We start from the raw sequence: 15382 nt of genomic DNA, 5'->3' as shown, positions 1-15382 counted from the left end.
AACGCTGTTTGCGGGTGGCCTGCTAATTTACTCATTCAGGGCCAACTTCAGGCCAGGCTTGACCCAGGCTCACAGCACATCACGGGCCTGGGGTCATGGGAATGCCCAGGGAGCCCCCTGCCTCAACCCCCCGTAGCAGGGAGGGGGCGCCTCTTCCAGAAGGCCTAAGGCAGGTGTCAGAGCAACCGCCCAACACGAACCAGTCCTGGGGAACAGGCTGTGCTCAGTGGCAGAGGCAGGCTCTGGTCCCCATGCAGCAAAGGGACGAACTCCCAAAGGAAAGCCAGGTGCTGCTGGGAGGCTACAGAGAAGGCCCCGCACCAGACGGATGGCCGGAAGCCTGCTGACCTGTCCGCGGTCCTGCCCGTGGAGACGGGACATGTTCGCACCCGCCGCGCGGACAACGCACACCCAACCAAACGCAAAGTTCATGAATTCTCACGCTCGTTTACGAGAGTCCAGGTTCGAGAACAGCCGAGTCACTGCCGTGCCCCTAGGCTCCTCATGCGGCTGACTTCTGGAGTCAGACGCGCTCTCGCACACACAGGGAACAGACACAGCTTCGCACGTGTATTTACAAACACACAAAACACAAAACCCCGTGAGGGAAAAAAAACCAGTTAATTTTTTTTTACTGGGTTAAAATATACAAAATATTTATTATCTCCAAGTGCACAGCCCCATGATATGAAGCACGCTCACCCCGCCCTGCAGCCACCCCACCCTCTGTCTCCAGAACATTCCGTCTCCCCACACGGAGACTCTGTCCCCAGGAAGCACGGACTCCGCACCCCCTGCCCCAGCCCTGGCTCCCACCAGCTCCTCTCTGTCTGTGTGGATGGGACGCCTCTGGGGACCTCCTGGGAGTGGGGTCTGTCCTTCTGGGTCTGGCTTATTTTGGCCAAGCTGACTTTGGAGAACAGTGCATGGATATTTTGGGGGAGGGAAAATAAGGTCTAACTTTTAACACGTGGATGGATCCATCGGAGAGGACCCTGAAACAGCCCCGTGCCTGTACACGCGCACGGCAGGCCCCACTAGCCATTCTAGAAAGTATCGAGACCCCGGTCTGTCCAAGGGGAAAGTGCAACCCTGTGTCACACAAGGCCCAGGAGTCAAGCCCAGAATTGAAGACCACGTGTAAACACACCAAACTTATGAGTGGGTGTTTAAGAACTCTAAACCATTGGGGCGCCTGGGTGGCACAGCGGTTAAGCGTCTGCCTTCGGCTCAGGGCGTGATCCCGGCGATCTGGGATCGAGCCCCACATCAGGCTCTTCTGCTATGAGCCTGCTTCTTCCTCTCCCACTCCCCCTGCTTGTGTTCCTCTCTCGCTGGCTGTCTCTATCTCTGTCAAATAAATAAATAAAATCTTAAAAAAGAAAAAAAAAAAGAACTCTAAACCACGGAGGACAGCTCGGCCAAGCGTGTATGTGGTAAGAGACACGTACACGCACCTGTGGCTGTGTGCCGGGAGCGACGGGGACGCGCGCAGCCCAACTACACGGCACGCAAGGGGTCGGAGCGGACCTCCCTCCACAGGCAACAGGCACGTGGCCTCTAAGCACATGACAACAGTGCACGTGGTTAGTCATCAGGGAGAAGGGAATCACATGCACCGCGAGGCCACACCTCACCCCACATGGAGGCCGGCCCGCAGTGAGTGCCGGCAAGGCCGGCAAGGCCGTGCGAAGGTGACTCAGGGCCACCACGGCGCCAAAGAGCCTGGCAGTTTCTCCACCCGGTAACCCGTTTCCACACAACCCAGCAAGTCTATGGCTACATACGCGCCCAGAAAAACCGAAAACACACATCCACGCAAAACTCGGACACGAACGCCCACGGCATCATTCACCAATCACTGACAAGCACGGACGGACGTGGTGTCTGCTGGAGGCTGAATGGGTAAGCAGCGTGTGTGTCCGCCGCTGGACAGATAACACACAGCGTGTCCCCCCACGCACAGGAGCGACACTCGGCCGCCAGCAGGAGCACGGCGCCCACACGCGCTGCCCGGAGACAGACCCCGAGCCCACGACGCTCAGGGAGGGAACCAGACACAGAAGGCCCCACGGCGTGTGAGTCCATGTGCGTGACACGTCCAGAACAGGTTCCTCCACGGACGGGAAGGGGGCTCGTGGGGCAGGGGGAGGGGGGAGTGGGGGGGAGGACTGAGGGGGACGGGACTGTTTTTGAGCTGATGACAAGTTCTAACAGTGACGGGACTTAAAAGCCACTGAGCGGTGTGCTGCGAACACGCCGTGGCACGTGAACTCGATCTCAACAACGCAGTTCTCAGAAGAAAAAGAAGAGCAAACCTTCTAACCCACGCCAGGAAGCCCTCCTGAAATCAGACGCTAACGGGGAAACTGGGCAACCTGACCACAAACTTCGATGCAAGAAAAGCACCAGGAGAGCCGAGAGCAACTAGCAGCGCCGCCCTGCCCCACGCTGCCCGCCCCACCACAGGCTCTGGACGGGGATGTGCCTGGACGTGGCCACCCTGGGGGGAGGGGGAGCAGGTGCCGCAGAACGAGGGGGCGGGCCTGGGGCTAGAGCCTCGAGCGCGGCCACTCGCTGCAAACCTGCCATTCCGCCTTGCGTCTCCACACGGGCCAGTTATTTACTCAAATACGTTTAATTTTTAAAACACCTGGCATCAAATAGCAACTCCCTCCCTGTGGCCCCGGGTGTGCTCACAGCCAGCCTCGGGGCCACCCTGGTGGGGCCCGGCGACAGCACCGTGGTGGGGGCTGGCCAGACACTTGAGCCAGGACTGCTGTGGGTCACCAGCTGCCGCGGGCCTCCCTGTGGCGTCCTGTCCCTTCCGGAGGCACGCTTATGCAGGGTCCAGGGTGGGGCTTGGCATCCAGATGAGGCCACCCCGGGGTCCAGAGCAGCAGTGGTACAGTCCCTGGGGGGTGGGGTGGCCACAGCCCCATCTGTCTCCAGGCCGCAGGGCGGGAGAGGGAAGGAAGGACGACCACGTGTCACGTCTGTTGTGTGAGGCGAGACCAGATGAACGGGAAGTGGGGTTGCCTCCAAGCCCCCCCCGGGGAGGTGACACAGAGGACTGGGGGGGACAGGAAGACGGGGCTCACTCCTGGGACGGACGGGCCCTTCCTGCACCCAACAGGGAGAGTCCCGCCCCCACACCCCGCAGGCCCTGCGGCCACAGCGCGCACCCCAGCCACGAGCCGCGTCTCACCCGCGAGCCGGGCGGCTACTGCACCAGCCGGTAGGTGATGTATCTGCCCGCGGTCTCGCTGGGCCGGATGATCTTCACCACCTGTGGGCATGAGAGAGCAGGGCTGGCGTGGGGCCGCACAGCAGGCCCTGCGCCCGCGTGAGGACAGCGTGACGGCGGCCCCGGCTCTAAAGGGGGCTGGGGTGGATCTCCTCACCTGCCCTCGCTTTATCCCGAAGTAGCGTGCCACTGGGTCTCCGGCCTGGATCCTGGGCAGCTGGTTCTCTCGCAGTTTACTGAGAAGCTCAGTCAGGGAAAAAGCCAGGCTCCGCTGGCTGGGGTGGGAGTGGGGGCGTGCGGGTGGGAGGGGAGGAGACGGGCCCAGGGCGGGGGGCAAAAGGATACTACCGGGCCAGCAGCTCTGTCACCTCCTCCTTGGTCATGACGACGTGCTCTGGGACCAGCTGCCAAGAGGAAAAGCCGAGTCTCCGTGGGTGCAAGAGACCCCGCTGTGCCCCCGTGTGCAACAGGGGAGCAGCGTGGCCTGTTTCCTTGGCGTGAACCATCCACCCGGGCGCCCAGGGACATCACAGAGGTCCTGGCTACAATCCCACCTTGCTCCTGACTCCACATGTGGATGGGGGCTAGAGCCTGCAGCTCATGCAGATGGGCCGTGGGGCACAATCTGGGGACACTGGGACTCCTGGGAAAACAGATTCCATCCCCCACCTCGCCCCCCAGCTTCCTGACTCCTGGCAGGTTCCCAGGTGATGCTGCTGCTTCCCACCCAGGGCCACACTCGGAGACCCCTGCTCTGCTTCCTTCAGCAGACCTTCTCCCCCAGAACGGGGAGCGCTGGCACCTGGACGTGTCCCCACAACCCTCTTACGCTCTGGCGGGGGCCACATCTCTGCCATCCCTAAGCAGCCCTCACACTCAGGCCCCTACCTCATGCTCCGTGATGTTAATGAGTAGCTCCTGCTGCAGAAACTGCTCCAGGATGTACTTGGGGGCCATGTCAACCAGAGACTGGAAGAGACGCCGACCCTCACACACAGCCAAGGGCCAGGACGACGCCACCCATTTCTTCCCCAGAGGCTGACGGCAGGCGGGCAGCCAAAGGGGGTTTATTCTCACACCTCAGTAGGTGCCATGCGTCACAATCAGGAAATCCCACTACTGGTCAGCGAGACTTCTCGAGGAGGAAGGGCCCACCTGCCCCGACACAGTTCCAAGGCCTCAGCCTGGTGTCACAAACAGTCACATCTGACAAAATGCTCCCTCGGATGTCCCTGTGCTAGTGGGGCGGTGAGAACTCTGCACAGGGACAAGACTGCTTGCTGGCCCACCAATCCCAAACACCAACCTCCACTCAGGGACACGGGCACCCACACGGGCCACGTCCCCGTTCTGGCTTCTCTCCTTAGCGGGCATCAGCCACGACAATGCTGGGCTGGCTTTGGGAGGCCCAAGGAGGAAAGCCGCTCCTTCTCAGATCCCAAGCTCCCGAGGCCCCATCAGCACACGGGGCTGACACCACCAGGGGCTGGCGGGCAGCATGCCCACCCTGGGTGAGGACTGTCAGCAGGGCCCGGGGAGGGGGACCACACACAGGCCCACCTGCTTGGCGGAGGGGGTCATGCCCTGCTGCACCACGATGAGGGCCCGGGTGATATTCTCCTCCTGCATCCGCTGGCAGTACACCTTGATAGTCTTGATCCCCACTTTCGGCTCCTCTGGGAACAGAACACATGGTGGTCTACACTGCAAGGGCCCCTCTTCCCTGGGGGTCCCTGCGTCCTAGCTCTACCTCGCCAAGGGGTCCCAGTGCCGCTCGGGAACAGGCCCTTCTCTCTGGGGCCTGTTTCCCCATGAGCCCAACAGGAACCAGGGTGTGGGTTCTCCTCCACATCTCCTGGGGAGCTGAAAGGTGGCCTGCATCTCCCCACCTAACGGGTCCCTCTCTGGAACGAGGATCTGGGAGTCCATACGGTGTAGTGCCTCAGTGGCTCCGAGGTCTGCGAACCTCCCAGATGAAGCGGTTTGCCTGGTCCAGGCTCCGAGGTGGCTGCGTGTCCAGAGGGACATGGTCAGCTGACATGAGGGACGACAGTCCCATCCCTGCACAGCAAGACCTGCCGGATCCTCAGAGCCAGCGGAAGGTCAGCAAGCGCCAGGACGTGTGCGGGGCTCCCAGGCAGGACTTCCTGTGCACGCAGCACATCTCCTCAGACCCTCACTCACCTGACAGGCAGCATCAGGGGCAGAGTCCCCCAAAATCCTTGTGTTAGAGTCCTAACCCCTAGTACCTCGAATGTGACTGTACTCAAGAACAAAGTCTTTAAAGAGATGGTTCAATCTAAACAAAGTCGTTAGGGTAGACCTTAGCGGGAAAACCGGCAGCCCTCTAAGAAGATGTGAGGACACAGAGATGCAGAGGGACGACCCCATGAGGACATGGAGACGGCTGTCAGGCTGCCGGGAGCGAGGCCTCAGGGGACCCAGCCCTGCCGACACCCTGGTCTCAGACATCCTGCCTCCAGCACGGGGAGGGGATCAGAGTGCTGCTGAAGAGGCCCGTCTGCGGGGCTCTGTTACAGCAGTCCGCGTGGACTAACACGGTGGGAAACTCAGTCCTGTCCTGGGGCCCGTTCGTGAACACGACACCCCCTGTCCAACTCCGGGAAAGGCCCTGCCACCAGGCAGGTTCCGAGGAGGCTGAGAGCTCCACGGGGAGTCACATGATTAGGCAGCAAGCCTTCCGGTAAACACGCCTCACACATGGGGGCGCTTTTTGTAAAAGTACCGGCGGGGTCCATCCTGCAATGTTTTCTAACCCTTGATTCTAGGCAGGGGCTTGGGCCCCCAGGGTGCTCACCACACACACGGCCTCCCAACCTTTATGGGCTTTACAATCAGGCTGCCTCAGTGCAGTAGGGGCCAAGACAGAGAAGCACAGGGGTCCTGGGACACCCATGGTGGGCTCTTCGCTCAACCTGGGGCTTTGAAGGGCTCCTGGAAGAGGAGGCACCCGAACTCGGTCTCCAAGGATGACAGATGGACGCTGAGCAGGCAGAGCAAGGAGGAAAGAGTGTGCTGAGGGGGTGGACCAGGCCCAGGACAGGGCGACAACCCTGCAGCAGCACAGGAAGGAGCTGTGGGGAATGGGAAGCACGGGAGTGGAAGGCGGGCTGTCAGGTGGGGTCAGAGAGGACACAGGTGAGTCTGACGTCAGGAAGGGACTACGGGCCCACTGGGGAGGCCTGTGATAATCCTGCTAGACAGAGAAAACCATCAAGGAAGAAACAGGGAGGAACCAGAAAAAGTGCTCAGACAAGTCAGAGGTCAATGGCCTCGTCCTCAGTGGGGAGGGGGAGCTTTCTTCCCAGACTGGGCAGAATAAAAGGGTAGGTGTAGACACTGGGTCACCCAGCAAGCAGCTGCTATGAGCTGACCCCTGAGAAGGCCCTTGAATGGCTCTACTAGAACCGTGATCCCTAGGAGACACACAGCCACCAGGACCGGCAAGGCCCTCACCTGGGAAGAAGACGAACATCTGGTCAGTGGGGTCGTCGTTGTGGGCCACCAGCACTGTGAGGTCTGTGCGCCGTGGCCGCCCCTCACTCGGCTTGTCCCCAAACTGGGCCTTGAACTCTTCCAGTGTCTGGTCCAGCTCATCCTGGGTCACCAGGTAGCCACGGTCGTGACACAGCTGCAGAGAAAACTAGCTAGGTGAGCTCAGGGCAGAGGAGGGATGGCGGGAAGAGCTCAAGTCGGATGAGGCCACTACGGAGAATGACACAGGTTTTTAGGGCCTGGTGTGACAGGTGCATGTAGAGGTCAGAGAGGAAGGGGCAAGTAAGGACAAAGACCAGGACACACCCCAAGAGAGCTCCTGCACAGAGCCAGCTGTCATGCACGTGTTGTCATCTTATCCTGAGCTTCGGGGACAGGCCGTGATTGGGAAGCAGGGGCAGAGCTATGGCCCTGGGGTCTGGGGCACATGGAAGCAGCAGGGTGGGAGGGGCGCTGGGGGGCAGGCCAGGGCAGACTCTGGTTGGGAAACGGGACAAAGGCTGCGAGCCAGTACTCAGAAGTCAAGGTTCTTCGAGGGGGCAGATCGAAGAGGACCCAGAGGGAGAAAGGGGAGGTCAGAGCTGCTGCTCAGCCCCGCGCCCACCCCTCTTCCCCCAGGAGACCCCTGGCCCGATTCTCGGCGTAGAGCCCCCGGGGCCCCCGGCGCTGTCAGCCACAGGCACAGCTGTTTTGGTGCCTCTCTTACACTAACTTTGCAAAGTGATAAAGAGACGCTGCAAGCCGCTGCCTGGGTTTAGTCCCGGCAGGATTTGAGTCCCCTCCCACGGGGCGGTTAAACCGCGTGGCACGCAGCGGATGCTCAGCCAGCTTGCTGCTATTAGTCGTCCTGATCGGCCCGAGTAACTCAAAGCTGGTGGCCGGGAAGCAGCCGCCGGACGGGGAGACCCCCAGACGGCAGGTCAGGCCGGCTGAGCGGCAGGGCTCCGCCCACGCCCCCGGCTCTGGGGCTGTGTGTCAGGCACGCGGAGGACAGCTGAAGCCCCTCGGGAGCACGGCCGGGCGGAAGGACGCGGGTCTGCCGCCTCCTCCCTCCCGCTCGACCGAGACGCTCCCCGGGGCCGCCGGGCTCCCCTCCCGACCCGTCCGCTCCGCCCTCCCGAGCCGCCGCGTGCCCGGCTCGCCCGGCGCGGCGAGGCCCGCCCTCCCCGCGTCAGCCACGCAGGCGCACCTGCATGATGGTCTTGCGGATCTTCCACAGCCGATACGTCTCCTCCTCGTCGTCCATGGCCGCCGCCGCTTTCAGTCAACGCGCCTGAGCCCGCGGCAGGACCCGCGCTGACTGCGCCTGCGCCGAGCCCCGGTCAAGCCCCCGCCCCGCCCCGTGCGGGGCTGTCGACAGCGAACGCCTGACTCCAGAGACCTTCGGGGGCGGCAGCGCCGAGGGCAGCCCGGGCCTTCCGAGGGCGCCGGTTGGCTGCGCGAGAGCCGAGCGAACGGAACCGCCCACTCTCGCCCCGGCAGTTCTCGCGTGGCCTTGGCCGCGGCGCCTCTCGGGAGTTGTGGTTTCCGCTCAGCTCCCATCAGAGGCTCCCGAGAGGCAGAGGCGAGGTGTGAGCGGGGAAACTGAGGCTCGGACGGGCTCAGCGGTCGCTCGCCTCTCTACCAGAGACGGGCGGGCAACTTAGCAGACCCTTCATAAATATTCATCCAACTGCTGTGGGCCGCGTCCAGCTTAATGCCCATGAGCCTCAGTTTTCCCTTCTGTACAGTGGAAATTAAGTGTCCCCGTTTCAGAGGACTAAGCCTCTAAAGGGACGGAGTTTCTGGCACGGCTCCTGGGCTCAGGAAGTGCTCCCACCTTTGTGTCCCCCCTGTCCTATCTCCTGAGAGCAAGTCTCTGCCCGCATATTCCGCAGCCCCAACCCCGACTGCGTGTCCGCCCTTCTCCCCGCCCAGCGCTCGCCCCATTGGAGGCCGCCAGGGACTTCTCACTCGGAGATACATTCCCAGAGCGGGTGAACAAAACAGACCAAGCCCCCCTCACAGTCCAGGGAGACACAATAGAAACCCTGAGCACAACAACGACATTAGAAGGTGACAGTGCTATGGAAGATGGGAGCTAAGCGAGATGGGAGATTTTCAGTTTCAAACAGGAAGGTCAGGGAAAGGCCCAAGGAGAGGGAGGAAGCTGTGGCAATGTCTGAAGAAAGGTGTATAGGGCAGAGGGCACATCGTGTGCAAAGGCCCTGAGGCTGCACTTTGCCTGGTGTGCTGGCAGCAAGGAGCCATGTGCGGGGAGGGGAAGGAGAGGAGGTTAGAGGGTGTAGTGGGGCAAACCCTAGGAGGCCTTGTTGGTTGGGTTGAAAAGGCTGGGTTTTTTTTTTTTCAGCCACTGTCAGCATTTCTGCAGAGAGACCAGGGAGAGGACAGGCCACAGATAGGGTGGGGGTGAGCAGAGGGCGGGCTCCTGGTGTTTTGAAGGTGGACCTCACAGGATTTGCCGGTGGACAGGATGCGGAGAAGAGAGAGACAGAGAGGGAGGAGGAACAGAGCTGCCAGGACCAGCAGACCAGGGAGAAACAGGTGTAGGCGGCAGATAAGAAAGGGCCTGGGGAGGGGTGCCTGGGTGGCTCAGTTGGTTAGGCTTCTGACTCTTGATTTCAGCTAAAGTCATGGTCTCAGGGTCATGGAATTGAGCCTTGAGTTGTGCTCCCAGCTCAGTGGGGAGTCTGCTGGGGATTTTCTCTCTCCCTCTCCCGCTGCACCTCCCCTGACTCGTTCATGCACTTTCTAATAAATAATTTTTTAAAGATTTCATTTATTTATTTGACAGAGAGACAGCCAGCGAGAGAGGGAACACAAGCAGGGGGAGTGGGAGAGGGAGAAGCAGGCTCCCAGCGGAGGAGCCCGATGTGGGACTCGATCCCGGGACTCCGGGATCACGCCCTGAGCCGAAGGCAGACGCTTAACAACTGAGCCACCCAGGCGCCCCTCTAATAAATAATTTTTTTAAAAAAAGAAAAGAATGGGCTCCAGTAGCGCCTGGCTGGCTCAGTTGATGAAGCATGAGTTCCAACCCTACCTTGGGCATAGAGATTACTTTAAAATTAAATTAAAATTGGGGCGCCTGGGTGGCTTAGCAGTGTCAGGCTCCCTGCTCAGTGGGGAGTCTGCTTCTCCCTCTCCCTCTGCTCTTCCCCCCACTCGTGTTCTCTCTCTCAGTCTCTCACTTTCTCTTAAATAAATAAAAAATCTTTAAAAAAATAAAAATTAAAATTGAAAGAAAGAGGGCGCCTGGGTGGCTCAGACGGTTAAGCATCTGCCTTCGGCTCAGGTCTTGATCCCAGGGGCCTGGGATCGAGTCCCACATCTGGCTCCCTGCTCAGAGGGGAGCCTGCTTGTCCCTCTCCCTCTGCCATTCCCTCCGCTTGTGCTCTCTGGCTCTATCTCTCTGTCAGATAAATAAATAAAATCTTTAAGAAAATAAAATTGAAAGAGAGAAAGAAAGGTTCCTGTCGCCCCAAGTAGAAATGTCGAGGAGACAATGGGGTATTAGTCTGGAATCCCAGGCAAGGTCCAAGTGGAGACAGACATGTGGGAGTCACTGGAGATTGGAGCCTGGATGAGGTCACCAAACAGATTGGAAACCTTGCCAAGAGGAGGGGAGGGCACAGACCCTGAGGCTGCGGCCAGTGGTAGCCACGTGAACCAAGGCACGTTACTCAACCTTTTTTCTGCCTAATGCCTCCCTTCCCCCTGCCTTGTGGAACAGAAGCAAGGACAACACCCACTTCACAGAGGACCTGGCTCAGGATTGCAGCACCAGCTGCCAGCAGCGTTACAGGACCTCTCCTGAGCAGAATAAAGAGCAGCGGGAGGGGCCAGGTGGCCTCCAACGGGGTGAAGAAGGTGTCTGGAGGAGGAGGAGGGAGAGCCATCAACAAGGTCACCAAACAGCGAGTCTGAGCAGACCTGAAGATCAGGCAGGGGCTGAGCTGAGCACACACTGTCGGAGACCCTGAAGGGGGCAGATCAGGAGGGCGCCCAGCCAGGTGGGATTAGGGGAGGAAAGGAGTTAGAGATGGGGACGCGGATGCCAAGGGGAGAGGGGGCCAAAGGCGGAGAGGGCTAGGAGCAGATCTTAAGATGGGAGAAATGGCATCTGTCTAGGTTGCCCGAATGCGCAAATCTGAGTAAGGGGACTAGGCAGGATTGTTGGACCTGGGTCCGGGAGGAGGCTGGGTCCAAGGAGGGCTGGCCTGGATGGTCCCCCGAGAGGGCCCAGGTATGGGTGGCAGGTGGATACAGCAACGGCTGTGGCCTTTAGATAGTCTTGCTGTTCCACAGGAAGAGAGAGGAGAAAGGAAGGGCTCATGGGAGCAGGTGGGCCTTGGGACCCAGAGAAGCTGGCAAGGCCCGTGCACAGTTCCATGATTCAGACAACACAGCCATGCACCCCCACATTGTTCCAGGGAGGCAGCAGTAGAGGGGGACCGGGTGCTTTTTGAGAAATGAGTCTGCCCAGCAGAGAGAATGGGGGCTCCCCTCCAGAGGTGCCCCTGACAAGTGGGCCTCTGGTAGCCAGCGGGGCTGGAGGTAGGACACCCTGTGCTGAGGGTTGTGCAAGACAAGAAATGGGGAAGTGGACCCTGGAATGGGTTACCCCATTCCGCTGCCTTTACCACCAAACTTGGCCAGCACTTGGGCAGGCCTGTGTCGGAGGCAGAGAAGGGGTCTCACTGGCCCCCCCAAGTGAGCCAAGCCCAGACAGTCCTGCCCCCAAGGCCTCTGCAGCGACGGTCCAGGGAGGGTCGGAGAGGGGGCAAGAGGCTGATTGCGGCACAGGTCAAAGTCCAGTCTCTGCTGGGAGTGGGGGCAGCCCAGCCCGCCGAGGCATTTCTGGACTCCCAAGAGTGGGCGGGTGTGTTTTCTGCACCGCCCTGGCCAAATGCCAGAACCGGAGTGAAAACAAGTCCTAAGCCCAGAGGTCGAGCACTCCCGCCCCGCGTGCAGACGGTCGTGCACCGTGGGCCGCTCCTGCCCGCACACACCTGCCCGGCTCACACCTGCGCGTCCTCGCGGCCGCCGGGGCCCGCTAACGGTCACCTGCTTAGTGGTCCCCGGCTCACGTGCCCCTTCTAACGGCGGGCGCTCGCCGCGGGGTGGCCTCCGGCCTTCTCTGGGCCCACGGGCCGGGCGAGACGCCCCCGCGGCGACACCACGGTCGCGAGTGAGCCGGAGTCCGACCCCGTGTGACTTTATTAACTTTTAAAAGAAAACCTCCAGTGTTCAAAGAGCTGGGGCGGTTTTTCTGCGAGTTCGAGCCCCCCACCACGGGTTTCCAGTAGTATCTCAAGTTGTCGGGCAACCCGCGGTGCTGCGGTCAACCACCCGGATAACTGTCCAAAACCCACCAACCGACCGCCTGCGTAGACTCCGCAGCCCGCCCGCCGGCGAGCATGCGCAGTCGCCCACCGCAGCGCAGCCGCTTTCCCCGGCCCCGCCCTCCTATTGGCTGGCGTCACCATGGGTCCGCCCCTCCCGCGCGTCCGACCAATGAGGGAGCTGATGGGCGTGGCCTAGGGCGGGGAGGAGAGGGGCGCCGGCGCGCGTCCATTGGTCGGCTCGGCGAGGGGAGGAGCCGCTGCCTCCGGCGCCCCCGCCGCCGCGATGAACCTCAGCCGCCTGTGCCGCCTGCTGAAGCCGGCGCTGCTGTGCGGGACGCTGGCTGCGCCCGGTCTGGCCAGCACCATGGTGAGCGCGGCGCCGGCGGCGGGCCGACAGGCCGTTGGGCGGGCGCGCGGGGCCGCGGTGGGCTCGGGCGGGGGCCGTTCGGGAGCAGCGCTTGGGCGGCCGGGGCCCCCGTTGGGCGCCTCCGGGCCGCGCGAGGCCGCGGGGGACTGGGCGCCCTCGGACGCTGGCGTCCCCGGCCGGGGCCCGGCGAGCGGAGGGTGCCGGGTGGGCCGGAAGCCCCGGGTCACACGCTGCGGGGCGTCCCCGCCCCTCCCCCGCCCTGCGCGGCCCCGGGGCCCTGCTTGGTGGCGTCACAGACGGGCGGCCGGGCGCCCTGGCTACCGGCCTTTTTTGTCCCCCGGGCGCGGCCCTCGGTGGGCACAGGCGCGGCCGGAGGCGGTCGGGCATGCGCCGCGCGGCCGCCGGCTCCCCGGGTCGCCGCGGGCAGCGGCGCCGGTTGCCGGGCAGGCGGCGGCGGCGGCGGCGCCGAGTCCCCCGGCGGCGGAAGGCTGGGGCTTGCGGGCGCAAGAGGGCGCGCCCCCGGCGGGAGGAGTCCCGTCTCGAGAGTCCAGGGCAGGCGGAGCTCGCGACCTGGGAAAGCGGCTGTAGCGCCGACTGCCCAGACCCGGTGCGCGCGGGGCCCCCACCCCCGCCGCCGGGGCGCCTGGCGCGGTCCCAAGCCCTCTCTCGGCCTCAGTGTCTTCTCTCAGTCGTGCGCTCTTGCGCAAAGGGCGTGCGCCCTTGAGGAGGAGTCCTCAGTTTTTCCTTGCCCCGGGGACTTGGTTTTCTCGGCCTGGATCCGCCTGGGAGCCCTTCCTCTGGGGACCCCGGGCCGGGCGAGTGGGCCAGGTGGCAGTGGGGCTCCGGCTCCGCGCCCCGAGGTCCCCACGCCGCTCATGCGCCCTTGTCTTGCAGTGTGCGTCCCGAGACGACTGGCGCTGTGCTCAGTCCATGCACGAGTTCTCCGCCAAGGACATCGATGGACGCATGGTTAACCTGGACAAGTACCGGTGGGTACCTAAGTGCCCGGTGGGAGAGGCAGGGGAAAGGTTGGCGGCCCTGACCTGGCCTGACTGCCCCATCTCGCCTCCAGGGGCTTCGTGTGCATCGTCACCAATGTGGCCTCGCAATGAGGCAAAACAGACGTAAACTATACTCAGCTTGTCGACCTGCACGCCCGATATGCTGAGTGCGGTTTACGGATCCTGGCCTTCCCTTGCAACCAGTTCGGGCGGCAGGTGCGTGTCCGGGTGTGGGGGAAGGGGGCCAACGGGAGTGCAGGACTCCTCACTCACCCCCACACCCCTGCTTGCTACAGGAGCCAGGGAGTAATGCGGAGATCAAGGAGTTCGCTGCTGGCTATAATGTCAAATTCGATATGTACAGCAAGATCTGTGTGAATGGGGACGATGCTCACCCGCTGTGGAAGTGGATGAAAGTCCAGCCCAAGGGGAGGGGCATCCTGGGAAAGTGAGTGGGCGCGTGGGGAGGGGAGAGGAGAGGGAAGGGGGGGACGGGGTTGGGGGGGGTGTTGCTTGCTTCGCCACAGCATTCATTCCTTATGACTTCACATTGCTTTTGTAGTGCCATCAAATGGAACTTCACCAAGGTAAGGGGAGGCTGGGAGTTGGGGGGTGGGGGTGGGGTGGGACAGGCCAGGACTGTGTCCAGGGCCAGCTCCTGCCCCGGGGCCCCTGTCCACTCAGCCATAGCTCAGTGCCCTGCCCCAAGGTGCTCCAGCCCTGCCCCAAATGGGGCAGTAGGTGGGGGGCTGCTTGCTCGCCCCCAGCCCCCCTGGCAGCATCCCCCTGACCCATGGTTTCCCCGTTTTGACACGGCCTTTCTCGGCAGTTCCTCATTGACAAGAACGGCTGTGTGGTGAAGCGGTATGGTCCCATGGAAGAGCCCCTGGTAGGTGCCTTTCCACTGAGCCCGCTAGGGGTGGGGGCCAAGGGGAGAGGCCACCCCTGACCCCCCTTTTCCTCCCACAGGTAATAGAGAAGGACTTGCCCTGCTACCTCTAGCTCCACAAGTATGCGCCCTCTCCACGGCCCCTGCCCCTCGGAGCCTTCCACCCGGCACCCATGACGGTCTGCCTGAAAACCAGCCCACTGGTGGGGCAGACCCGAGAACCCGGCGTGCATTCCCCCGCCGGAGGAAGGTTCCTCAGGCCCGGCTCGAGGCTTGGCGCCCCCACCCCTGGTTATCTTGTGGGAATAAAACATACAAATTGGCCTGCCACGTGCTCCTGCGTCCTTGGGGTGGGGTTGGGGGGCAGGTGGGGGAGCCTTTTGCCCGGGCCCCTTCTGGTTCAGGGGCAGGTCCTGGGAGCTCCTCAGGCTTTCGGGAGTTCCTGAGCGCTCTGGGAGTTCCTGAGCGCTCTGGGCTCCGAGGGCCGTGTCTGCCCTGCGGCCCCACTGCTGATCCGAGCAGCCCCACCACTAATCCGAGCAGCCCCACCCAGCGAGCACAAGCACTGCTGACCCAGGAGGAGATAATAGGAATTACTGCCGTCTCTCCCAGCCCAGGGTGGGGTTGGCAGCTGTTAGGGGCACGCTTGGGGCCCGTCTTCCCCAGCGCCTAGAGGGGACTGTCAGGGGGCCTGGGCCTTGGGGCTCTAACCACTGGGGGAGCCAGGCACCTGGGGCTGAGCATCAGGCCACGCTGGACTGGGCACAGAGCCACGCCGGGCACACTGGCCTCGTTGTTGGACATCGAGCCGGGGCATCCAGGCCCGCCCATGGGGCCTCATCTGGTGGAGGCAGGGGGGTGTTGTCTACAGCCCTCTTGCCCCAGGAGGGGTGGGGAATGGCCTGAGGCCAGGAGGGTCCTTCGGATGGACACCTGTCCCTGTTCTGGGGGCCTAGGGGGATGGCACAGTTGGAGGGTGGCTGAGCCTGCCCCCCCTTCCCCCCCAATTTCCAG

General features: G+C 62.4%; 2 protein-coding genes across 6 annotated transcripts; one reads left to right on the top strand and one right to left on the bottom strand.

Annotated features, from left to right (window-relative positions):
• Positions 1-2619: 2619 nt before the first annotated feature.
• POLR2E (RNA polymerase II, I and III subunit E) lies at positions 2620-8111 on the bottom strand. 4 transcript variants are annotated; one of them, XM_045800235.2, is made up of 8 exons: positions 7953-8111; positions 6725-6899; positions 4808-4923; positions 4136-4216; positions 3593-3651; positions 3405-3483; positions 3186-3289; positions 2620-2996 (listed from the first exon to the last, which is right to left on the bottom strand). In XM_045800235.2, exons 1-7 carry the CDS (start codon positions 8007-8009, stop codon positions 3224-3226), a joined length of 633 nt encoding a protein of 210 aa, XP_045656191.1. In that variant the 5' UTR covers positions 8010-8111; the 3' UTR covers positions 2620-2996; positions 3186-3223. The 4 variants fall into 4 exon arrangements, with proteins under 4 accessions (XP_045656191.1, XP_045656192.1, XP_045656189.1 ...); XM_045800236.2 differs by having other exon boundaries at positions 2620-3073; positions 3209-3289; XM_045800233.2 differs by having other exon boundaries at positions 3209-3289.
• A 4215-nt stretch (positions 8112-12326) lies between these two features.
• Positions 12327-14691, top strand: GPX4 (glutathione peroxidase 4). Of its 2 annotated transcripts, none has more exons than XM_045800238.2 (7): positions 12327-12478; positions 13373-13467; positions 13551-13695; positions 13776-13927; positions 14042-14066; positions 14309-14368; positions 14449-14691. In XM_045800238.2, the coding sequence occupies exons 1-7, from the start codon at positions 12395-12397 to the stop codon at positions 14479-14481; spliced, it is 594 nt and encodes a 197-aa protein (XP_045656194.1). In that variant the 5' UTR covers positions 12327-12394; the 3' UTR covers positions 14482-14691. The 2 variants fall into 2 exon arrangements, with proteins under 2 accessions (XP_045656194.1, XP_087723585.1); XM_087867459.1 differs by lacking the exon at positions 12327-12478 and adding an exon at positions 12849-13085.
• The last annotated feature ends 691 nt before the right edge of the window (positions 14692-15382 follow it).

This window comes from Ursus americanus, chromosome 14, assembly GCF_024610735.1.
Source record: "Ursus americanus isolate L20-20 chromosome 14, mUrsAme1.1.p, whole genome shotgun sequence".
Classification (NCBI taxonomy): Eukaryota; Metazoa; Chordata; class Mammalia; order Carnivora; family Ursidae; genus Ursus; species Ursus americanus.
This window is presented reverse-complemented; position numbering and strand designations above follow the sequence as displayed.

Bases quoted from the DNA above. Each gene is read 5' to 3' on its own strand.
- POLR2E (XM_045800235.2), bottom strand. From the start codon at position 8,009: ATGGACGACGAGGAGGAGACGTATCGGCTGTGGAAGATCCGCAAGACC. The intron at 3,484-3,592 runs GTATCCTTTTGC...TGAGCTTCTCAG, and splicing joins ACAGAGCTGCTGGCCCGGTA to TAAACTGCGAGAGAACCAGC. The intron at 3,290-3,404 runs GTGAGGAGATCC...TCATGCCCACAG, and splicing joins TCGGGATAAAGCGAGGGCAG to GTGGTGAAGATCATCCGGCC.